At 32.3% G+C, this 15140-nt stretch overlaps 1 protein-coding gene and 1 long non-coding RNA gene across 2 annotated transcripts in view; one reads left to right on the top strand and one right to left on the bottom strand.

Annotated features, from left to right (window-relative positions):
* The first annotated feature begins 5190 nt into the window (after window positions 1-5190).
* Window positions 5191-14436, top strand: LOC128029005 (myelin-associated glycoprotein). Its single transcript, XM_052616438.1, has 13 exons — window positions 5191-5289; window positions 6906-6965; window positions 7793-8173; window positions 8272-8568; window positions 8674-8773; window positions 9006-9044; window positions 9949-9981; window positions 10072-10119; window positions 11794-11820; window positions 11961-12002; window positions 12727-12795; window positions 13019-13037; window positions 13209-14436. Exons 2-13 carry the CDS (start codon window positions 6926-6928, stop codon window positions 13269-13271), a joined length of 1158 nt encoding a protein of 385 aa, XP_052472398.1. The 5' UTR covers window positions 5191-5289; window positions 6906-6925; the 3' UTR covers window positions 13272-14436.
* LOC128029007 (uncharacterized) overlaps window positions 7806-15140 on the bottom strand; it is a 76275-nt gene continuing 68940 nt past the window's right edge. The window contains exon 2 of the long non-coding RNA XR_008187285.1: window positions 7806-8019. This is a non-coding gene — a long non-coding RNA (uncharacterized LOC128029007). The remainder of the gene's footprint in view (window positions 8020-15140) is intronic.

Consider the following 15140-nt stretch of genomic DNA (forward strand, 5'->3'; position numbering starts at 1 on the left):
CGGTGCTAGAGGTGGGCTAAGGCGGCTGAAGCCCCAGATATTTTTATTTCCATGACTTGTGCGCATCAAGACTGAGTGTAAATGCAGTGTAAATGTATGCAAGAGCTCCTTTAAAATATGTGTAGAACCCTGCCTCTATGCAAATGTAACTTTTAAACATATTTTATTTAAAGTGTATCCCCTGTATTCTTACACATGCATGGATTTCTCTGGACTCAGTTCCTATTTCAAAAACTGACTGTACACATTCAGCATAAAAGTGTCCTGAAATGTGTGCGTGGTGTGTGTATGTGTAAGCCATATATATATATATATATATATATATATATATATATATATATATATATATATATATATATATATATATATATGTTATGTTAATTCTATATAATAATTTTTTTTTTTTTTTTTTTTTTTTTGAGTGAATGCATTTGCTAAATGTAGATTAATAAGTTTTTTCAATCAATCAGTCAATGGATTCCATGTATAGTAATTGCTACCAGAATCATGAGGCACTGTGTTTGCATGTAGTAGGTGCCAAGATTTTGCTATTCAGTTGCTTAGGTGTACCTAATGGTTTTTACTACATGCTATGGGGTTGCTAAGGTGTTTTGGTTTGTTGCTTGGTGTACACACAATTTGGTTTTTAACGCATTGCTGATTGGCAAGAAGGCTATTTCAGGTGTTTGCTAGGGGATATTAGCCTTAGGGGATTGCTAAAGTCTCTCTATAGATCGAAAGATGAATGAAGATGCATGGTATTTCCCTGTGTTTTTATTACACACTGTTATGTAATTCTACAAAGGTCAGATGAAAGATATTGATTAAAACACCATTGAACAAACACAAGATGTGTAGCCTATACTGAGGCTAAAACAGGATGTATCTGAGAGAACACAGAAGGTAAATCTGAAGGGTTTTTTTTTTTTTCAATATGCATCACGGTTTTAGTTTAACCACTGTGTGGGCTTGAACTTAACCTTTGTCTTCATTTTAACAGGATGTGGACTAAAAATGATATCTTGTCATGTGACGGTATTTAATGTTCCTTTGTTCTTAAGATGTGCATTATCCAATGGCCATAAAATGTATTTGCAACACTTAAAGACATCAAACAAATTAATTGTATAATAATAATAATAAAAATATATACAAAATATTGCACCTCCACCAAAATTAATGCATATAGTAATTCATCTTTGAGAATTTAAGATACATTTAAGATTTTTTATTTATTTATTTTCCAAGATGGTTATTTTTCAGATACAACATAATTTTAATGCTGGTTTGAACAGTGATGGCAGAAATTACATTAATCTGAATTTATTGCTTCAGCTGTCAATGACAAAGTGAAAGGTCTGTTTTAAAGACAAACAGAAACTGCTCAGAAGTTATTTAAATGTTTAAATGGAACGAATGTTTCTGAATATTTCCAAAAATATTTCCAAATCACATAGTCATCTAAATCTTTTAAGAGTTTCCACGAGGTCCTTACATTTCCATTAGGCGTCAGTATATTCACTGTGAACTGAACAAGGTCTGTCAGCTTTGTGGATTTTTCTCATCTACAAATGCAAGGTTGCACTTTTCCCAGCTCTGCTTTGAAAATTGTTCCAGGTTAGACCGTGCTGATGATAGATGGCAGTAACGGATGTGATTGCTTCTTGGAAAATTTAATTTAACCAAACTATTGTCTTTCGTGGATGTCCGTTTGTCTTTCCGCAGGGCGTCTGCAAAACAAACTTCATCATCTGGGTCATGCTCAGTGAGCTTTTTATTTCTCCTTCTAATATTTTTTCCTGAGTCCTGGGTCATCAGAGGCCTTGATTTTCCATTGCCCATGATATATTGTGAAATGTAATGTTCTGAGAGGGAGAGAGAGAGAGAGAGAGAGAGAGAGACAGAGACAGAGAGAGAGAAGGAACACAATAAAAGAATTAAAAAGTTCATTTAAATTCATTCTTGCACAGTGATTATAAAACATGAACATACATACATTCAAAAGTAAAAAAGTAAAAGTGACTTTACCTGATTTTATTTTGAATTGATGTCTCTTTTGGTTTACAGTCGGTTTTGGATTTATATAGTGTTGAGTAGGCTACCTCTGTTTATTCTTTACTTCCTGTATCAGCCCTCAGTGAGTGATTTGAACAGCTTTGTGTTAGATAAGATGTTTCTGCTCTTTGACAGAATTGTGAAAATTAAATGAAGAATAGGATTAAAGAGCACAATGGATCTTCTGATCGTTTACGTCAACTGGTCAGTGATGAAGCATTATCCTCACAACCATTGATACTGTAGTAACATTAATTTGAACTGACACTGATTTAATAAGCTCTGTCTAAACATTGACTGGCTGATGTGATTGCGTCTGAGTTTTCAGAGATGGTCTTATTCAGCAGTTACATGGTGTCTACTAACCTCAACTGAGCTGAATTAGGGAAATTTAGTGCAATTTCTTGCTCAGAAAACCTTAGATCAAGAGTGTTTTTAATAAACTAAACAGTTTCTTATGAATAAATAGATGTTTCCTAATATTTCAATGTTTTTATTGTATATAATTCACTAAAATGTACAACTTGATTTACAACTTAAAGCAGCGGTCATGCAAAAATAACCAATATCTCGTTTCATTTACAGTAAATAACTTCTGAGCCAGAGAAAAACAGACATTTATGGCAAATCAGTTGCTACTTTACTACAATTTCTAATAAGCATTGAGTTTCAGAATTCCATTGTTTTCATTTTTGTTTAATTTCTCACTGTTTATAGAGCACAGTGCAACAAGTGCAATGCATAAGTTGCTTATTAAGGGATTTGTATAGACACTGTGTAGATAAAATGTGAAATATTGTCAATTAATGCTGTATCCTCAAACAGTGCGGTTCATCAGAAGATGACTGATGCTCTGAATATTTGAGAGCTTCCTTCCTCTTGTATATTGCTGAATATGACACTTGTGATCATTTGTGCACTTTCTATTTCAAAGGCTTCTGAAAGACTGGATGTACCCATTCAAACAAGTGCCCTGAAGGGTTTAATTAATTCTATATTAATACAATAAATTAATTAAATATATAGAGGAAGTTTATATATCACATTAAACCTAGCTTTGCATATAAATAAACAATAAATATAAAAAATATATTGAAAAAATAAATAGAACTGTTTAGTGGTCTAGTGGTTCTTTCATTTGGCACAAAAACTTTAATTATGTCTATTTAGGCCTTTGGAACTTCTAATGTTAGCAAAAACAGAGAAGAAAAATTTAGAAATGGTGTTCATTTAAGAAAACTGAACCTACAACTAGGCTACACATAATCATAATGCTTTATGTATGAGCTTAATATGTCTCCTTAATTAAATTTAAAGTTAGATACCGGTAAACTGTACATGGATGGATTAAATTTACAAACAAATGGCCAGCATTTTTATAAAATCAAACTTTATGATTTTTTCCGATCTGATCCTGATTAACAGCAGTATAACTATAGACAATGTGTCAAGAAGCCCATCGATACAGAACTGCATGATTTAGGAGCTATAACTGTCCAGCTGGACAGAGCAAAAATACTTGTAGGGTCAGTAATCAGTTTAATCTTAATTATATTTTCTGAAGTAAATGTCGGTACGTAAATCACCACCCTGGTATGGAATTTCCAGGGTTTTGCATGAATTTCAATGAAAGTAGATTTTAAACTCATATGTTGAATATAATTTCCCCAGCTGCAACTGTCTCCTGTTCAGACTTCACTTTTTATTGTGCTGTCTTATAATATACTGCCTAGAACACCAGAACATGACTAACTTTCATACTGATCTTGCCTGATCAGTTAGTTTCTTTTTTATTTTTCTACAGTATATTTCATTTATCTTAAAAACATTTCTGCTGTTGTTCACTGTGTGTGTCGTGGTCAGAGTGAAATTGCACAAAAATTGGTGGTACACCACAAAACATGACTTGACGCTGATTGAACTATAGATCCAGAGGCAGAACAAGCAGTGATAGCTAGCATAACACCATGGCTGAATTTGATAGAAAAAAAAATAACAACCTCTTTTGCACCTGGATGGTGTGTCACCTTGTCGTCCTAATGAAGAAACTGCACATGTGAAATGTTTTAGCATAGTGACAGACATAGTGTGAGGAAAAGCAGTTTGTCAGATTTGTGGCTACTGCACAATGAAAAAGAGGAAGTTCCATTTTTAAGACAAACAATAACTTCTCAGGATTGATTAAAAAATTTGAGTGAAATTTTCTGAAATTCATATTACACCTGACTAAATCTACAGCTTCGAGAGCTCCTCGGTATACTCATTGCTTTATGCATTTTTTCTCCTTTACAAAGGCAAAGGGTTGCACTTTTCCCAGCTGTGCATCGAAAATGGTTCATGATCAGTCTCTAGTGTTGATATATATATATATATGTATATATATATATATATATATATATATATATATATATATATATATATATATATATATATATATATATATATATATATATATATATATATATAGCTTTACTTGTTTTCTTGTTTCCTGTCTTTCTACAGGGTTTCCTCATAAGGGAATTATTTTGACACTCTTGGTGTGCTTTTCATTTGTTAAACTTATTCCTGGGTCATTTGTTTCATTACTCTTGATGTATTATGAAATATGATGCTCTAAAAAAATTACACAAAAAGGAGTATGAGTTCATTTATTTTCTTGCACTGTAATTACAAAACATGGACATGCTTAAACCATTCACAATGACCACACACTCATTACATGCGAAAGTAAATAAGTACAAATTATTCACTGACTATTTTTAGTACTGTAGCCTAGTTTTAGAGCTTAAAGTTTGAAGTTTTCAGTTTGAAATAGTTTTAGTTTTAGTTTTAATTTAGCAGTTTTAAAAGATAACAAAAAAAAAAAAAAAAAAAAAAAAAACTGGTAAAGCTAGGTAATTCAGCAAAATTATAATAATAATAATAATTAATTGTTATAATAATAATATTTATTATTTACATTGTTTCTTTCATTGTTTCATATTCTCTTCATTTCAAAGTTTGTCAAGTCAAGTACACATTCATTGACTTTTAGATCTGAACTTAAGCTCTGATGCTCTTCAGCACAGCATCCTCAAATACGAGAAATGAAAGAAGGGTCTTAATTCTCAGAGGTCTGTGGTATTAAACGTACTTCCTGTTGTTTTTTCAGGCAGTTTATATCTCTGGTTTGCGTTAAAGTTCAGTCAGTCATTCAGTCAGTCAAGGCACAATAGTCACAATCTAACAGATAAGGTAGGCTCTCTTTCTTTTTAATACTTTGTGTAATAATTATAATCATGCTAAAATAAATTGAAATTTTCCTGATAGTAAGGATATAGTATAATGCTAGTTAATGCACTAGTTAACATGAACTAACTATGAACTAACAATGATCATCTCCACTTTTCAGGATTCAGTAATGTTTTGTTAATGTTAATTTACACATTTACTAATGCATTTCTTCACAATCACAGAAAGTGTTACCAATAAATTATAATCTAGTTTAATTCATATAAGATGCATATTTATCATTCTTGCTTTTTGTTTAAAAATATTGTTTGCTCACATACATATTTCTAGAGAACTAAAAAAAAAAAATGATTTAAAACAAATAAAAAATAAAAAATCAGACTTGCTCTCCCAAGGGAGGCCCATATCTATCTTTAACCTGCTCTTGAATGGTGTTAGACTTGTATAGACTGTCTGACTCATTAGATCTCATTGGTATTCTCTGGATTCACTTCACGTAATCACTGATTACTATTATTGTTATTCTTATATCAAAAATATCACTGGTCAAAATGTTTTATTATCTACTGATTCCAATTGCATCATTACAATCAATAAATGATAATTCTTCAATTCCAATTTTTATCTCCAGGGAACCCGTTTTCTTTCTTTTTTCTTTTTTTTCATGTATCATTGAGACACTATTGTAGTTTTTATTCATATTTTGAATTAGTTTAAAATAATGATAATAATAATAAAAATATGTCCCATAATTTTGAAGTTACCGTGATAATAGTAAGTTATGAATACATAGTTTTAATGTAGTTTTATGAGTTTTTTTATATCATTTTAGTTTAGTTAGCAACTGTGAAATCTTGCAAAATAAGAACTAACTGAAATAAGACCCCTTAACTGTCACTTACATTTTTGAACATAGACTTTGTAGTGCACGATCCAAACTTAATTTTTATAATTCATGAATGAATAATTTTTTTAAATATGATATCGATGTACCATTTACATGATAATGCAATGTCTGATTTTAAAATGAGTTTTAAAGGATGAATTTTGAGATTTTAAGTTTTCAGTTGATATATAATTTCTAAAATGTGATAGAGAAAAAGACAACAACGAAGTCTTTTTTTTTTTTTAACAAAGGTAAAAACTCCTATTATGATGTAGATTTTTGACGGGTGCACTCTTGTCATAAATTAATCGATTACTTTTCCTACATAATCTTTAACAAAAAAAAAAAGCATTGGTAAAATATATATTTTGGAGTCTTAGACCTTTCCAATGATATAAAGTTTGTCAAGATTAGATTAGATTTAATTGTAATATAGTGAAGTAAATATAGGTGTCCCACATAGGGGACAGGTGACAGTTAACATTAAATAAAAAAGGATATGATATATTTTATATGTATATAATTATATATAGTTCATAAATGTATATTATGTATGTAGTAATATTATTTATTATTAGTTTTAGTTCACTATAGCGTCCCTGTTTAACTCTCAGGTTCAAGTATATAAACTCTATATAATTATCTGACCGGATGATTACTGTCTCTCCAGTGCCCTAGACAAAAATGATTGCAAGTGCAAATAAAATCAATATTGTTTTTTTTTCATCTTCAGTTTCTAGAGTCCAGTCCATCATGGATGTGCGGGCAGGAATTTTTCTCTACTGGCTTCACAGTATGTTAAAGCTTTCTTTCCATTCATTATATGAATAAATTATTCAACAACTTAAGAATGTTATTAGAAATATTTTTTTCTATTTCTTATTATTTCAATGAAAATGTAATCTCCTTTACATGTTTTTTTTATTTTATTATTATTATTATTTATTTGTATTTTTTTATTAAAGGAATATTTACTGTTAAATTACTCTCATTAACCCTGAGGCCATTCAATATAATTTTTTTCAGTGCAACAGTAAAGAGGATTTATTGTGCAAGTCCATGGCTACCATCACTTTAGAATAAAAAAAGGCAGATACAAGAACAATAAATGAATCCCCTTAACTCCATGAGATTTATTGAGGTCTTATGAGGCAAAAGGATAATTTTGTATGAGAAACTGAACATTATAAACAACATTGTTACATAATCCAGCCTCAGGCAAACGGTTCTGCAGGCTCACGCTCATTATGTACTGTACAGTTCGTTTTGCATATGAATTTTTAAAAAAAGAAATCAAAATATTGTTCTGTTTCTTTCTTCAATCAAAACAATCAAACTGATTTTTTGCTTCATAAGACAAAGTGATGGTAGCTCTGGACTTGCATTTTATGAATCAATAAGTACCACTGGGTTCAACTAAAAAATACTTTACTGTTGTAGTGAATGAAGAAAGTCACCTGCATCTTGTGTTGACTAGTAAATCAAAAGCAAATTGTTATTTTTTGGGGGGGATGAAATATTAGAAATCAGAAATTTTCACTAATTTTAAACTTATTATTTTAGTGTTATTGAAATGTATTTTATTTAAGTTTATTAACTTTTATCATTATTATTTTGCAGTTTTTTGCGCTGGCGTGTTTGCTGATGTCTGGAAGGTAACTGTAGAGCCTGAAATGCAGGCTCTGGTCTCATCTTGTGTCGTGTTGCCCTGTTCATTCAAATACCCCGTTCAAGAACAGCCCTCTGATCGTATTAGAGCTATGTGGCACAAGAAGGACAACTGGGATGATATTATTTTTCACAAAGACACTACGAGGGTTAAAGACAGTTTCAAGGGACGTACAAACCTGATTGGTTCACTGGGTGGTTCCAACTGCTCCTTGGAGATTGATGAGGTCAAAAACCACGACAACGGGCCGTATTGTTTCAGGGTGGAATTAGAAACATCTCAAAAAGACAAGTACTCCTTTGTGGAAAACTGTGTGTCGATTAAAATGATCGGTAAGTAAGTGATTTTTTAAATCTGTGATTACAACAACTAAAGAGGAAACAAAATAAGAAAACAGCCCAAAATGTGAATCATTCCAAATCATTTACAGAGCAAGCATCAAAACCAGAGCTGCAGGCCGAGCAGTCTGTGCAGGAGGGTGAAACTGCCGTCTTCACATGCTCTGTCCGGCACACCTGTCCGTCCCACCAGCCCACTCTCACCTGGAACCACACTGGAAAGGACATCAGGAGCTACAAGAACATCGGTCATGGAAACTGGGAAACACAGTCTGTGCTGACCTTTATCCCTCAAAAAGAGGACGATCACAGCGCTGTCGCATGCACAGTCAAGTACCACGGGAATGTCAAGGGAGAAATGACAGCGACTCACCGTATCTTTGTGAAAGGTATAACAATAAAACTATTCTGTGTAAATAATGTTTATATTAGTAGATAATTATTTCTAGTTTATTATTATTATTATTATTATTATCATTATTTATTTTAACCAGAACAAGCGACTCTCAGTCACATCCTCATTCCAACCATCTCTGGTCTTGGAGCTGCTCTTTTGGTTGGAGTACTGTGTTTCCTCATTGTCAAGAGATACAAGTGAGTCTGGAACTAACTTATAAATAGCATAAATATCAGTTTCTGTATATATATTTAAAAAAAAACACATTCTTAAAACTGTTTTACACTGTGAATGAAAACGATGTACAAATTAATAATTCTGTTAAAATATGTCACTTGTATGTGAGAATTTGAGAATGAATTATGACATTCTTGTATGTTTCAGTGGTTTTATTTATTAATGTATTTTTATGTCTTAAATTATATCCAGGAAGCGCATTGCAGATCTCGAATCCAGAAATGACAATGGGTGAGCATTACCAGCGGTTCTTCCTTGGAACATTATTGTTCCTCGGTCCGACTTTAAAATTCTTTTAAAATTAGGCTTTCTTGAGTCAATGTCGGTGAACTTTGAACTTTGAACTTTGATACACCATGTATATATCATCACAACTTATTATTTTGGTCCCACTTTATATTAGGTGGCCTTAACTACTATGTACTTACATAAAAAATAAGTACAATGTACTTACTGTGTTCATATTGTATTGTAAAACACTTTTGCTGCTATTGAGGTGGGATGGGGTAAGGTTAGGGAGAGGGTTGGAGGTATGGGTAAGTTTAAGGGTGGGTTAAGGTGTGAAGTATGGGTCAACAGTGTAATTATAAATGTAATTACAGAAATTAAATACAGTTGTAATTGTATGTCTTTTTTTTTCAAACATAAGTACAATGTAAAAACATGTATGTACACAATAAGTACATTGTACAAAATTATTAATTAAAATGTAAGTACATAGTAGTTAAGGCCACTTAATATAAAGTGGGTCCATTATTTTTTTAATAGAAAATTAATAGAAGATACAAAGGGAAAAAATATTGAATTCATTGGTTTATTAATACCTGTTACAATAGAGCAAAATGTATTAGTATATTATTTTTCTGTTATAAAAATAGATAAAGACAGATATTAAACTACGTTCTATGGTGGTGTGCTATTTTGAATGGGGTGGAGAGGGGAAGTACATTGTTTAAAGATGCTTCCTGCTGATAAAAGCACACAGATCTCTTTTCAATATCTAATAAAACAGTTCTTAATTAGAATAGTTAAAACACAACAATAAAACATGACAATAAGACACTGTACGTTTACAATGTGACTTAAAGTAAAAATCATCATTATTGTTTTACTAAGTCTTAAATGTTTTTTTTAGAATGTGGGGTCGACTATCAAGACTGTCTCGCAGGTAAACAGTATATATATATGATTGTTTTTAAACTGCATTGCATTGAGTAGCCTCCATCAGTTATGAGTGATCTTGTCATGTGATCACCAGGTTTCGTCCAGGTGACAGTAGCAGTGTTCCTGGTGGCAGAGAGCAGAGGCAAGTACACCACAGCTTCTAATGTGTTCTTCTGCAAAAAAAAAAAAAAAAAAAAAAAACTGGTTATAACAGATCCCCTCAAAATTCAAAATCTAAATCCAAAAAAAATACTGAATCTATGGCATGTTTTGTGTTTTAGGTATGGTTGTTTTATACAAAGACATAGTTATGTGGTATGTTGAAAATTATTAGCAGGAGTTGAAGGTGCAGGACACACTAATTATTTGAGATTAATAAGGCTGAACAAGGACAAGGGCCTCCCGTAGATAATTTATGTGTTTCTGGAAGAAAAATATCCCTATTCAAAACATAATAATCACGTTAATCTAGCTTGCCCTAACTGTTGTAAAATGGAAGCAGTTCTGAGGGAATGACGGATGAGGTCAGCACTGTGCATGCGAAGGTGAGTGCCGTGAAAACCAACATTGGTTAACAGGAGCAAAAAAGGCAAAGTTTCCTTACTTTAGCAAAGGAAAACCAGTGTTCTCTTGGCTTATATCGTCATCCTCCAACATTCCTCTTTACAAATCCTCGTTTTGAGCTTCTGTGTTTTGATCTCTCCGCTGTCTTTGTGTGTGCGTCACTTCTGCGTAAAGCTAACCTCATACGTCATTCACCAGGAACTGCTTCATTTACAACTGTGAGCGCAAACTAGATTGAAGTGATTATTACATTTTGAATATGGATTTTTTTTTTTTTTAACAAAAACTCATCGATTCACTACAGAAATCCTTTATTCACACCTCAGAGCTGTGCTAGACACTTTTTTCTTTTAATGGATGAGCTTTTTATTAAACTTCTCATTGACCAATGCAGTGCAACCCCTGCTGAGTGGCATCAAACAGCTTGAAAGATCAAAGATATATATATATATATATATATATTTTTTAATTACTCCAATTGGATCCGTCTGAAAGAAGAAAGTCATATGCACCTAGGACGACTTCAGGGTGACTGATTTATGGCTTAATTTTCATTTTTTTGGGGTGAACTAACTCTTTAATATTATATCCCATGTCTGTAGAATTAATCTATTTCTAGTAAATGTAATTTTATTATGAACATAGTGTTTATGTCTGTGTGCAAAAGATTGTTTTATCATTAAATTTGGCATACAAACAGTTAAAAGCTGTTGCAGTAACACTTTATTTGAGGCTATCTTAACTAGTTGCTTATAAGCATGCATATAACTAGAATATTAGCCATTTATTAGTCCTTATGAAGCACATATTTATGCCTCATTCCACATGACCTTATTATACATCCCTAATCCTACCCAATACCTAAACTTAACAACTACCTTACTAACTATTAATAAGCAGCAAATTAGGAATTTATTGAGGGAAAAGTAGTAATAAATAGTGAATGTGTTCCTTGTTCTAAACTGTTACCCATGTTGCTTACAGTATTTTTAGTTATTGAAATAGTCTCCCCAGTGCTGTTCTAAAGAAGTCTATATGCAGCACAGAATACAGCATTAGTTTTTAAATAGATATAGAAATGTTTCACTACTGTTTCACAAGCTGTTAAATTAACACTTTTCGATGTCTATCATTGTAGCTGTGCGTGGTAGCTGTCAAACATTAATCTGTAAATGATGATATGACTAGATAAAATATAAAAATGCATATTTTTTTCTTCATTTGCATTTTTCTGTTCCTCTTTTCGATTTAGGAGGTCTATTTGGAGTCGATTTTCAAGGTACCCACATACTGTCAATGTTTCCAATGCCTTATATATATATAATATAAGGCTGAAATCTAACTGAAATCAGTTGTCATGGAAATATATATTTAGCTTATCATGAAGTCTAATATTTATTTTTTCCCTTTATTTTCAAGGAGAGCTCAAGGGCATCAAATTGACAGGAATTTTGACAACAAGTAAGTTTCTCCATAATTATTATAGATGACTATTTGTAAATGATATACATTTTTTCAAGAATTATTTACCAGATTTGATTTATCATAGTATTATTTGTTAATAAAAATGAGGATTGATGCCAATAAATGTTTTTGTGAATGTTGTGTAAAACGGTAAAGTAATGTAATGGGTTCGCTTCTCAGAGAAGAATGCTCTGCATTTAACTCATCCAAAGTGCACAATCACAGCAGTGAACACACACAAACCGTGAACACACACCCGGAGCAGTAGGCATCCATTTATGCTGTGGCGCCCGGGGAGCAGTTGGGGGTTCGGTGCCTTGCTCAAGGGCACCTAAGTCATGGTATTGCTGGACAAAGACTCAAACCCACAACCCTAGCGATAGGAGTCATACTCTCTAACCACTAGGCCATGACTACCCCTCCCCCCACCCCCCAAAAAAAGCATAAACTCATGAAATGGTATATAAAGGAAATGTGTGTATAGATAGATAGATAGATAGATAGATAGATAGATAGATAGATAGATAGATAGATAGATAGATAGATAGATAGATAGATAGATAGATAGATAGATAGATAGATAGATAGATAGATAGATATTTATTTATTTATTTATTCATTTATAAACTTCCTTCTTTTTTGGTTATGGATAGTTACTTCAGTATACCCAAGTATTTTTTGTCATTCCTGGAGTATAACAGAGGTTTCTGAATCTTAACAGGGCAAACAACGTATGTACAGTGTCAGGAAACAAGCCTTTCTCCAAAACTCGAATGCCATCACCAAAGAGGTATGAAGCATCTCTTACTTATTGGAAAGAATCATGGCATTGAATGACTCATATTTGTACTCAGTACTCAAATATTCTCTTTAATACAACAGTCGTATCTTGTTTAAATTGATTTTTATCAGCATTTTATTTTTATTTTATTTTTTTAAGCACCCAACTGCTGTGATCAATGTATTTTTTTTTTTTTTTTTTTACAAATTCCTTTTCACATGATTCACCGCAGTGGGGCCAAATCATATTCTGTGAGTACATACTTTATCATAACCATTCCATTACTAATCTTTTTAGTATTGTTAATATCTGTTGTTTTACTGCTTGATTTCTTCTTGGTCATACATATAATCTCATTACTCTTAACTGTAATATGTTAAGTCCTATTAAATCTGATTTCTGTATCTCTCTTCTCCATTAAGGAACCCAGTTACGATGATGATTACACCAATACAGCAGACCTCAACTTATATGGAAATATCTGATGAATATGACAGATTTTAGATGAACACAGTAGACTTGACATCAGGGGAGGAACCTGTTGTATAACTGAGTGTTGGATTTTTTACTTATTTTTATGATTCTTTAATTGCAAAGTTATAACAATTTACATAATAGTTATATATAGTGCTTACATACTTTTTAATATGTGAGAAACATTGGAACTTTTAGCTGAACTTAAGATGAAAGTTAAAGGTATCACCTAATTTCCAGTTGGTCTTTTGATATATCACAGCCCAATGAACTATAAAAACATCCTGTAAGTTTCAGAACTTAAAACTTTCTTATTAGTTCAAAAACAGCTCTTATTGAAACATCATATAGTGCAAGGAAAGATCGCCTCTGCAGAAGATCAACAGCAGTTTCTATATTATTGCCTCTTTACATCCATGTAGTAAGAGAACAGGAAAAGCTAGAGAGATGAAGACACAGGATTACTCCAACAAAACCATAGAGAGATGCCTTTGTGGATTACACAATGCTGTGTAGTGTTAGTTGTGAGAAAAAAAAGTTTTATTTTATGTTATGTATTTTATAAACTTCTGTGTGATTCTAACAGCCTATTTAGCCAATCATACCAGCGAGCAATTACTTGAATGTCTTGAATGTCTATAAAAACAGACTGCTCTACAATAGCCTATTACTTCTAAATCGTTTTTTTTTTCTCGCTAACAAAATAAGTAGACCCTATGGAAGCCTTTTTCTGCCAATAAATGAACAAATATAAAACAAGGTAATTGCACCTTTTTTATTTCAGAATTGTGCGAAGAAATTGTGAGTTATAAAGTCAAAATTGTGAGTATAAACTCTTTAAATCACGCAACTCTGACTTTATAACTTGTAATTGCTTTTTATAAAGTCACGATTACCTTGTTTTATTTTTTTATTCAGTGAAAGAAATGGGCTTATAGACCTAAATGAACTTTTAATTAATAGTTTATGACACATATAGTATTTTTATTGTCATTTTTTATAAATCATTTGTGGGCCCTATTAGAACATTGCATATATGTTTTGGTGTGTTTATTTTAGTTAATTTATGGACTAAACAATACTGATATATATATTGGCTCACAAACATCTTTACATTTAATTTGTACCATGTAGTCTAAAGGTTTAATAAAGCATGATGCAATATATTCACTGTTAATCTTTTTTTGAAAGATTTCTCTTTCAATTTCACATCTTCGGTTCATTTGGTTCGAATCTAAGGCAAACAATTATACATTGTAGAATTTTCCAGCTTTTTTGGTTCATTTTCACACCACACTGATTGCTTTGGCCCGAACCAGTTGAAACGACCCAAAATGCAGTCACATGACAACATCCACATCACTCATTGGCCATGTCGTATTTCCTAAACTGCTTTTCGATTGGTCAGAATTTACGTGTGGGAATATTCCAAAATAAGAGAGAAGGCCAGCAAACAACACAGAGACAACACAACTATGGAGAGACGACTGCGCGGGGTGGTTTTGTCCTTGGCCATAATCTAGTACATTGTTCGTATACACCACAATATGCAAACAATACATTTCTATAATGAAGTGCGGATGCGGCTTGAAAACAACGTTCTAATGCACTGCAAACGGCGAGTGGGCATCGCTGGTAACTTCAAATGGGGGTGTGCATTAATTCTTCTTAACTCTGACATATTCATGGTTATCTGACCAAATTTTTATGAGGCTTCGCACCTCCTCACTACTCCAAGTTTGTCCACGAGCTGCCATGTTAAAGTGCAAACTGTCCATAGACAGTAAAAGAAATGGACACAGAGACCCCATTGGAACTCAATTGAGACAAGTGAAGCCCATTTTTAGCGTTTTTTTCGCTCTTCCGTTTCTGACACGCAG

Source organism: Carassius gibelio, chromosome A15 (assembly GCF_023724105.1).
Source record: "Carassius gibelio isolate Cgi1373 ecotype wild population from Czech Republic chromosome A15, carGib1.2-hapl.c, whole genome shotgun sequence".
In the NCBI taxonomy this organism is placed as follows: domain Eukaryota; kingdom Metazoa; phylum Chordata; class Actinopteri; order Cypriniformes; family Cyprinidae; genus Carassius; species Carassius gibelio.

Coding starts and splice junctions, on each gene's coding strand:
- LOC128029005 (XM_052616438.1), top strand. CDS start 6,926: ATGGATGTGCGGGCAGGAATTTTTCTCTACTGGCTTCACA. Junction 8,174..8,271: donor TGTGTCGATTAAAATGATCG/GTAAGTAAGTGA, acceptor AATCATTTACAG/AGCAAGCATCAAAACCAGAG. Junction 8,569..8,673: donor TCACCGTATCTTTGTGAAAG/GTATAACAATAA, acceptor TATTTTAACCAG/AACAAGCGACTCTCAGTCAC.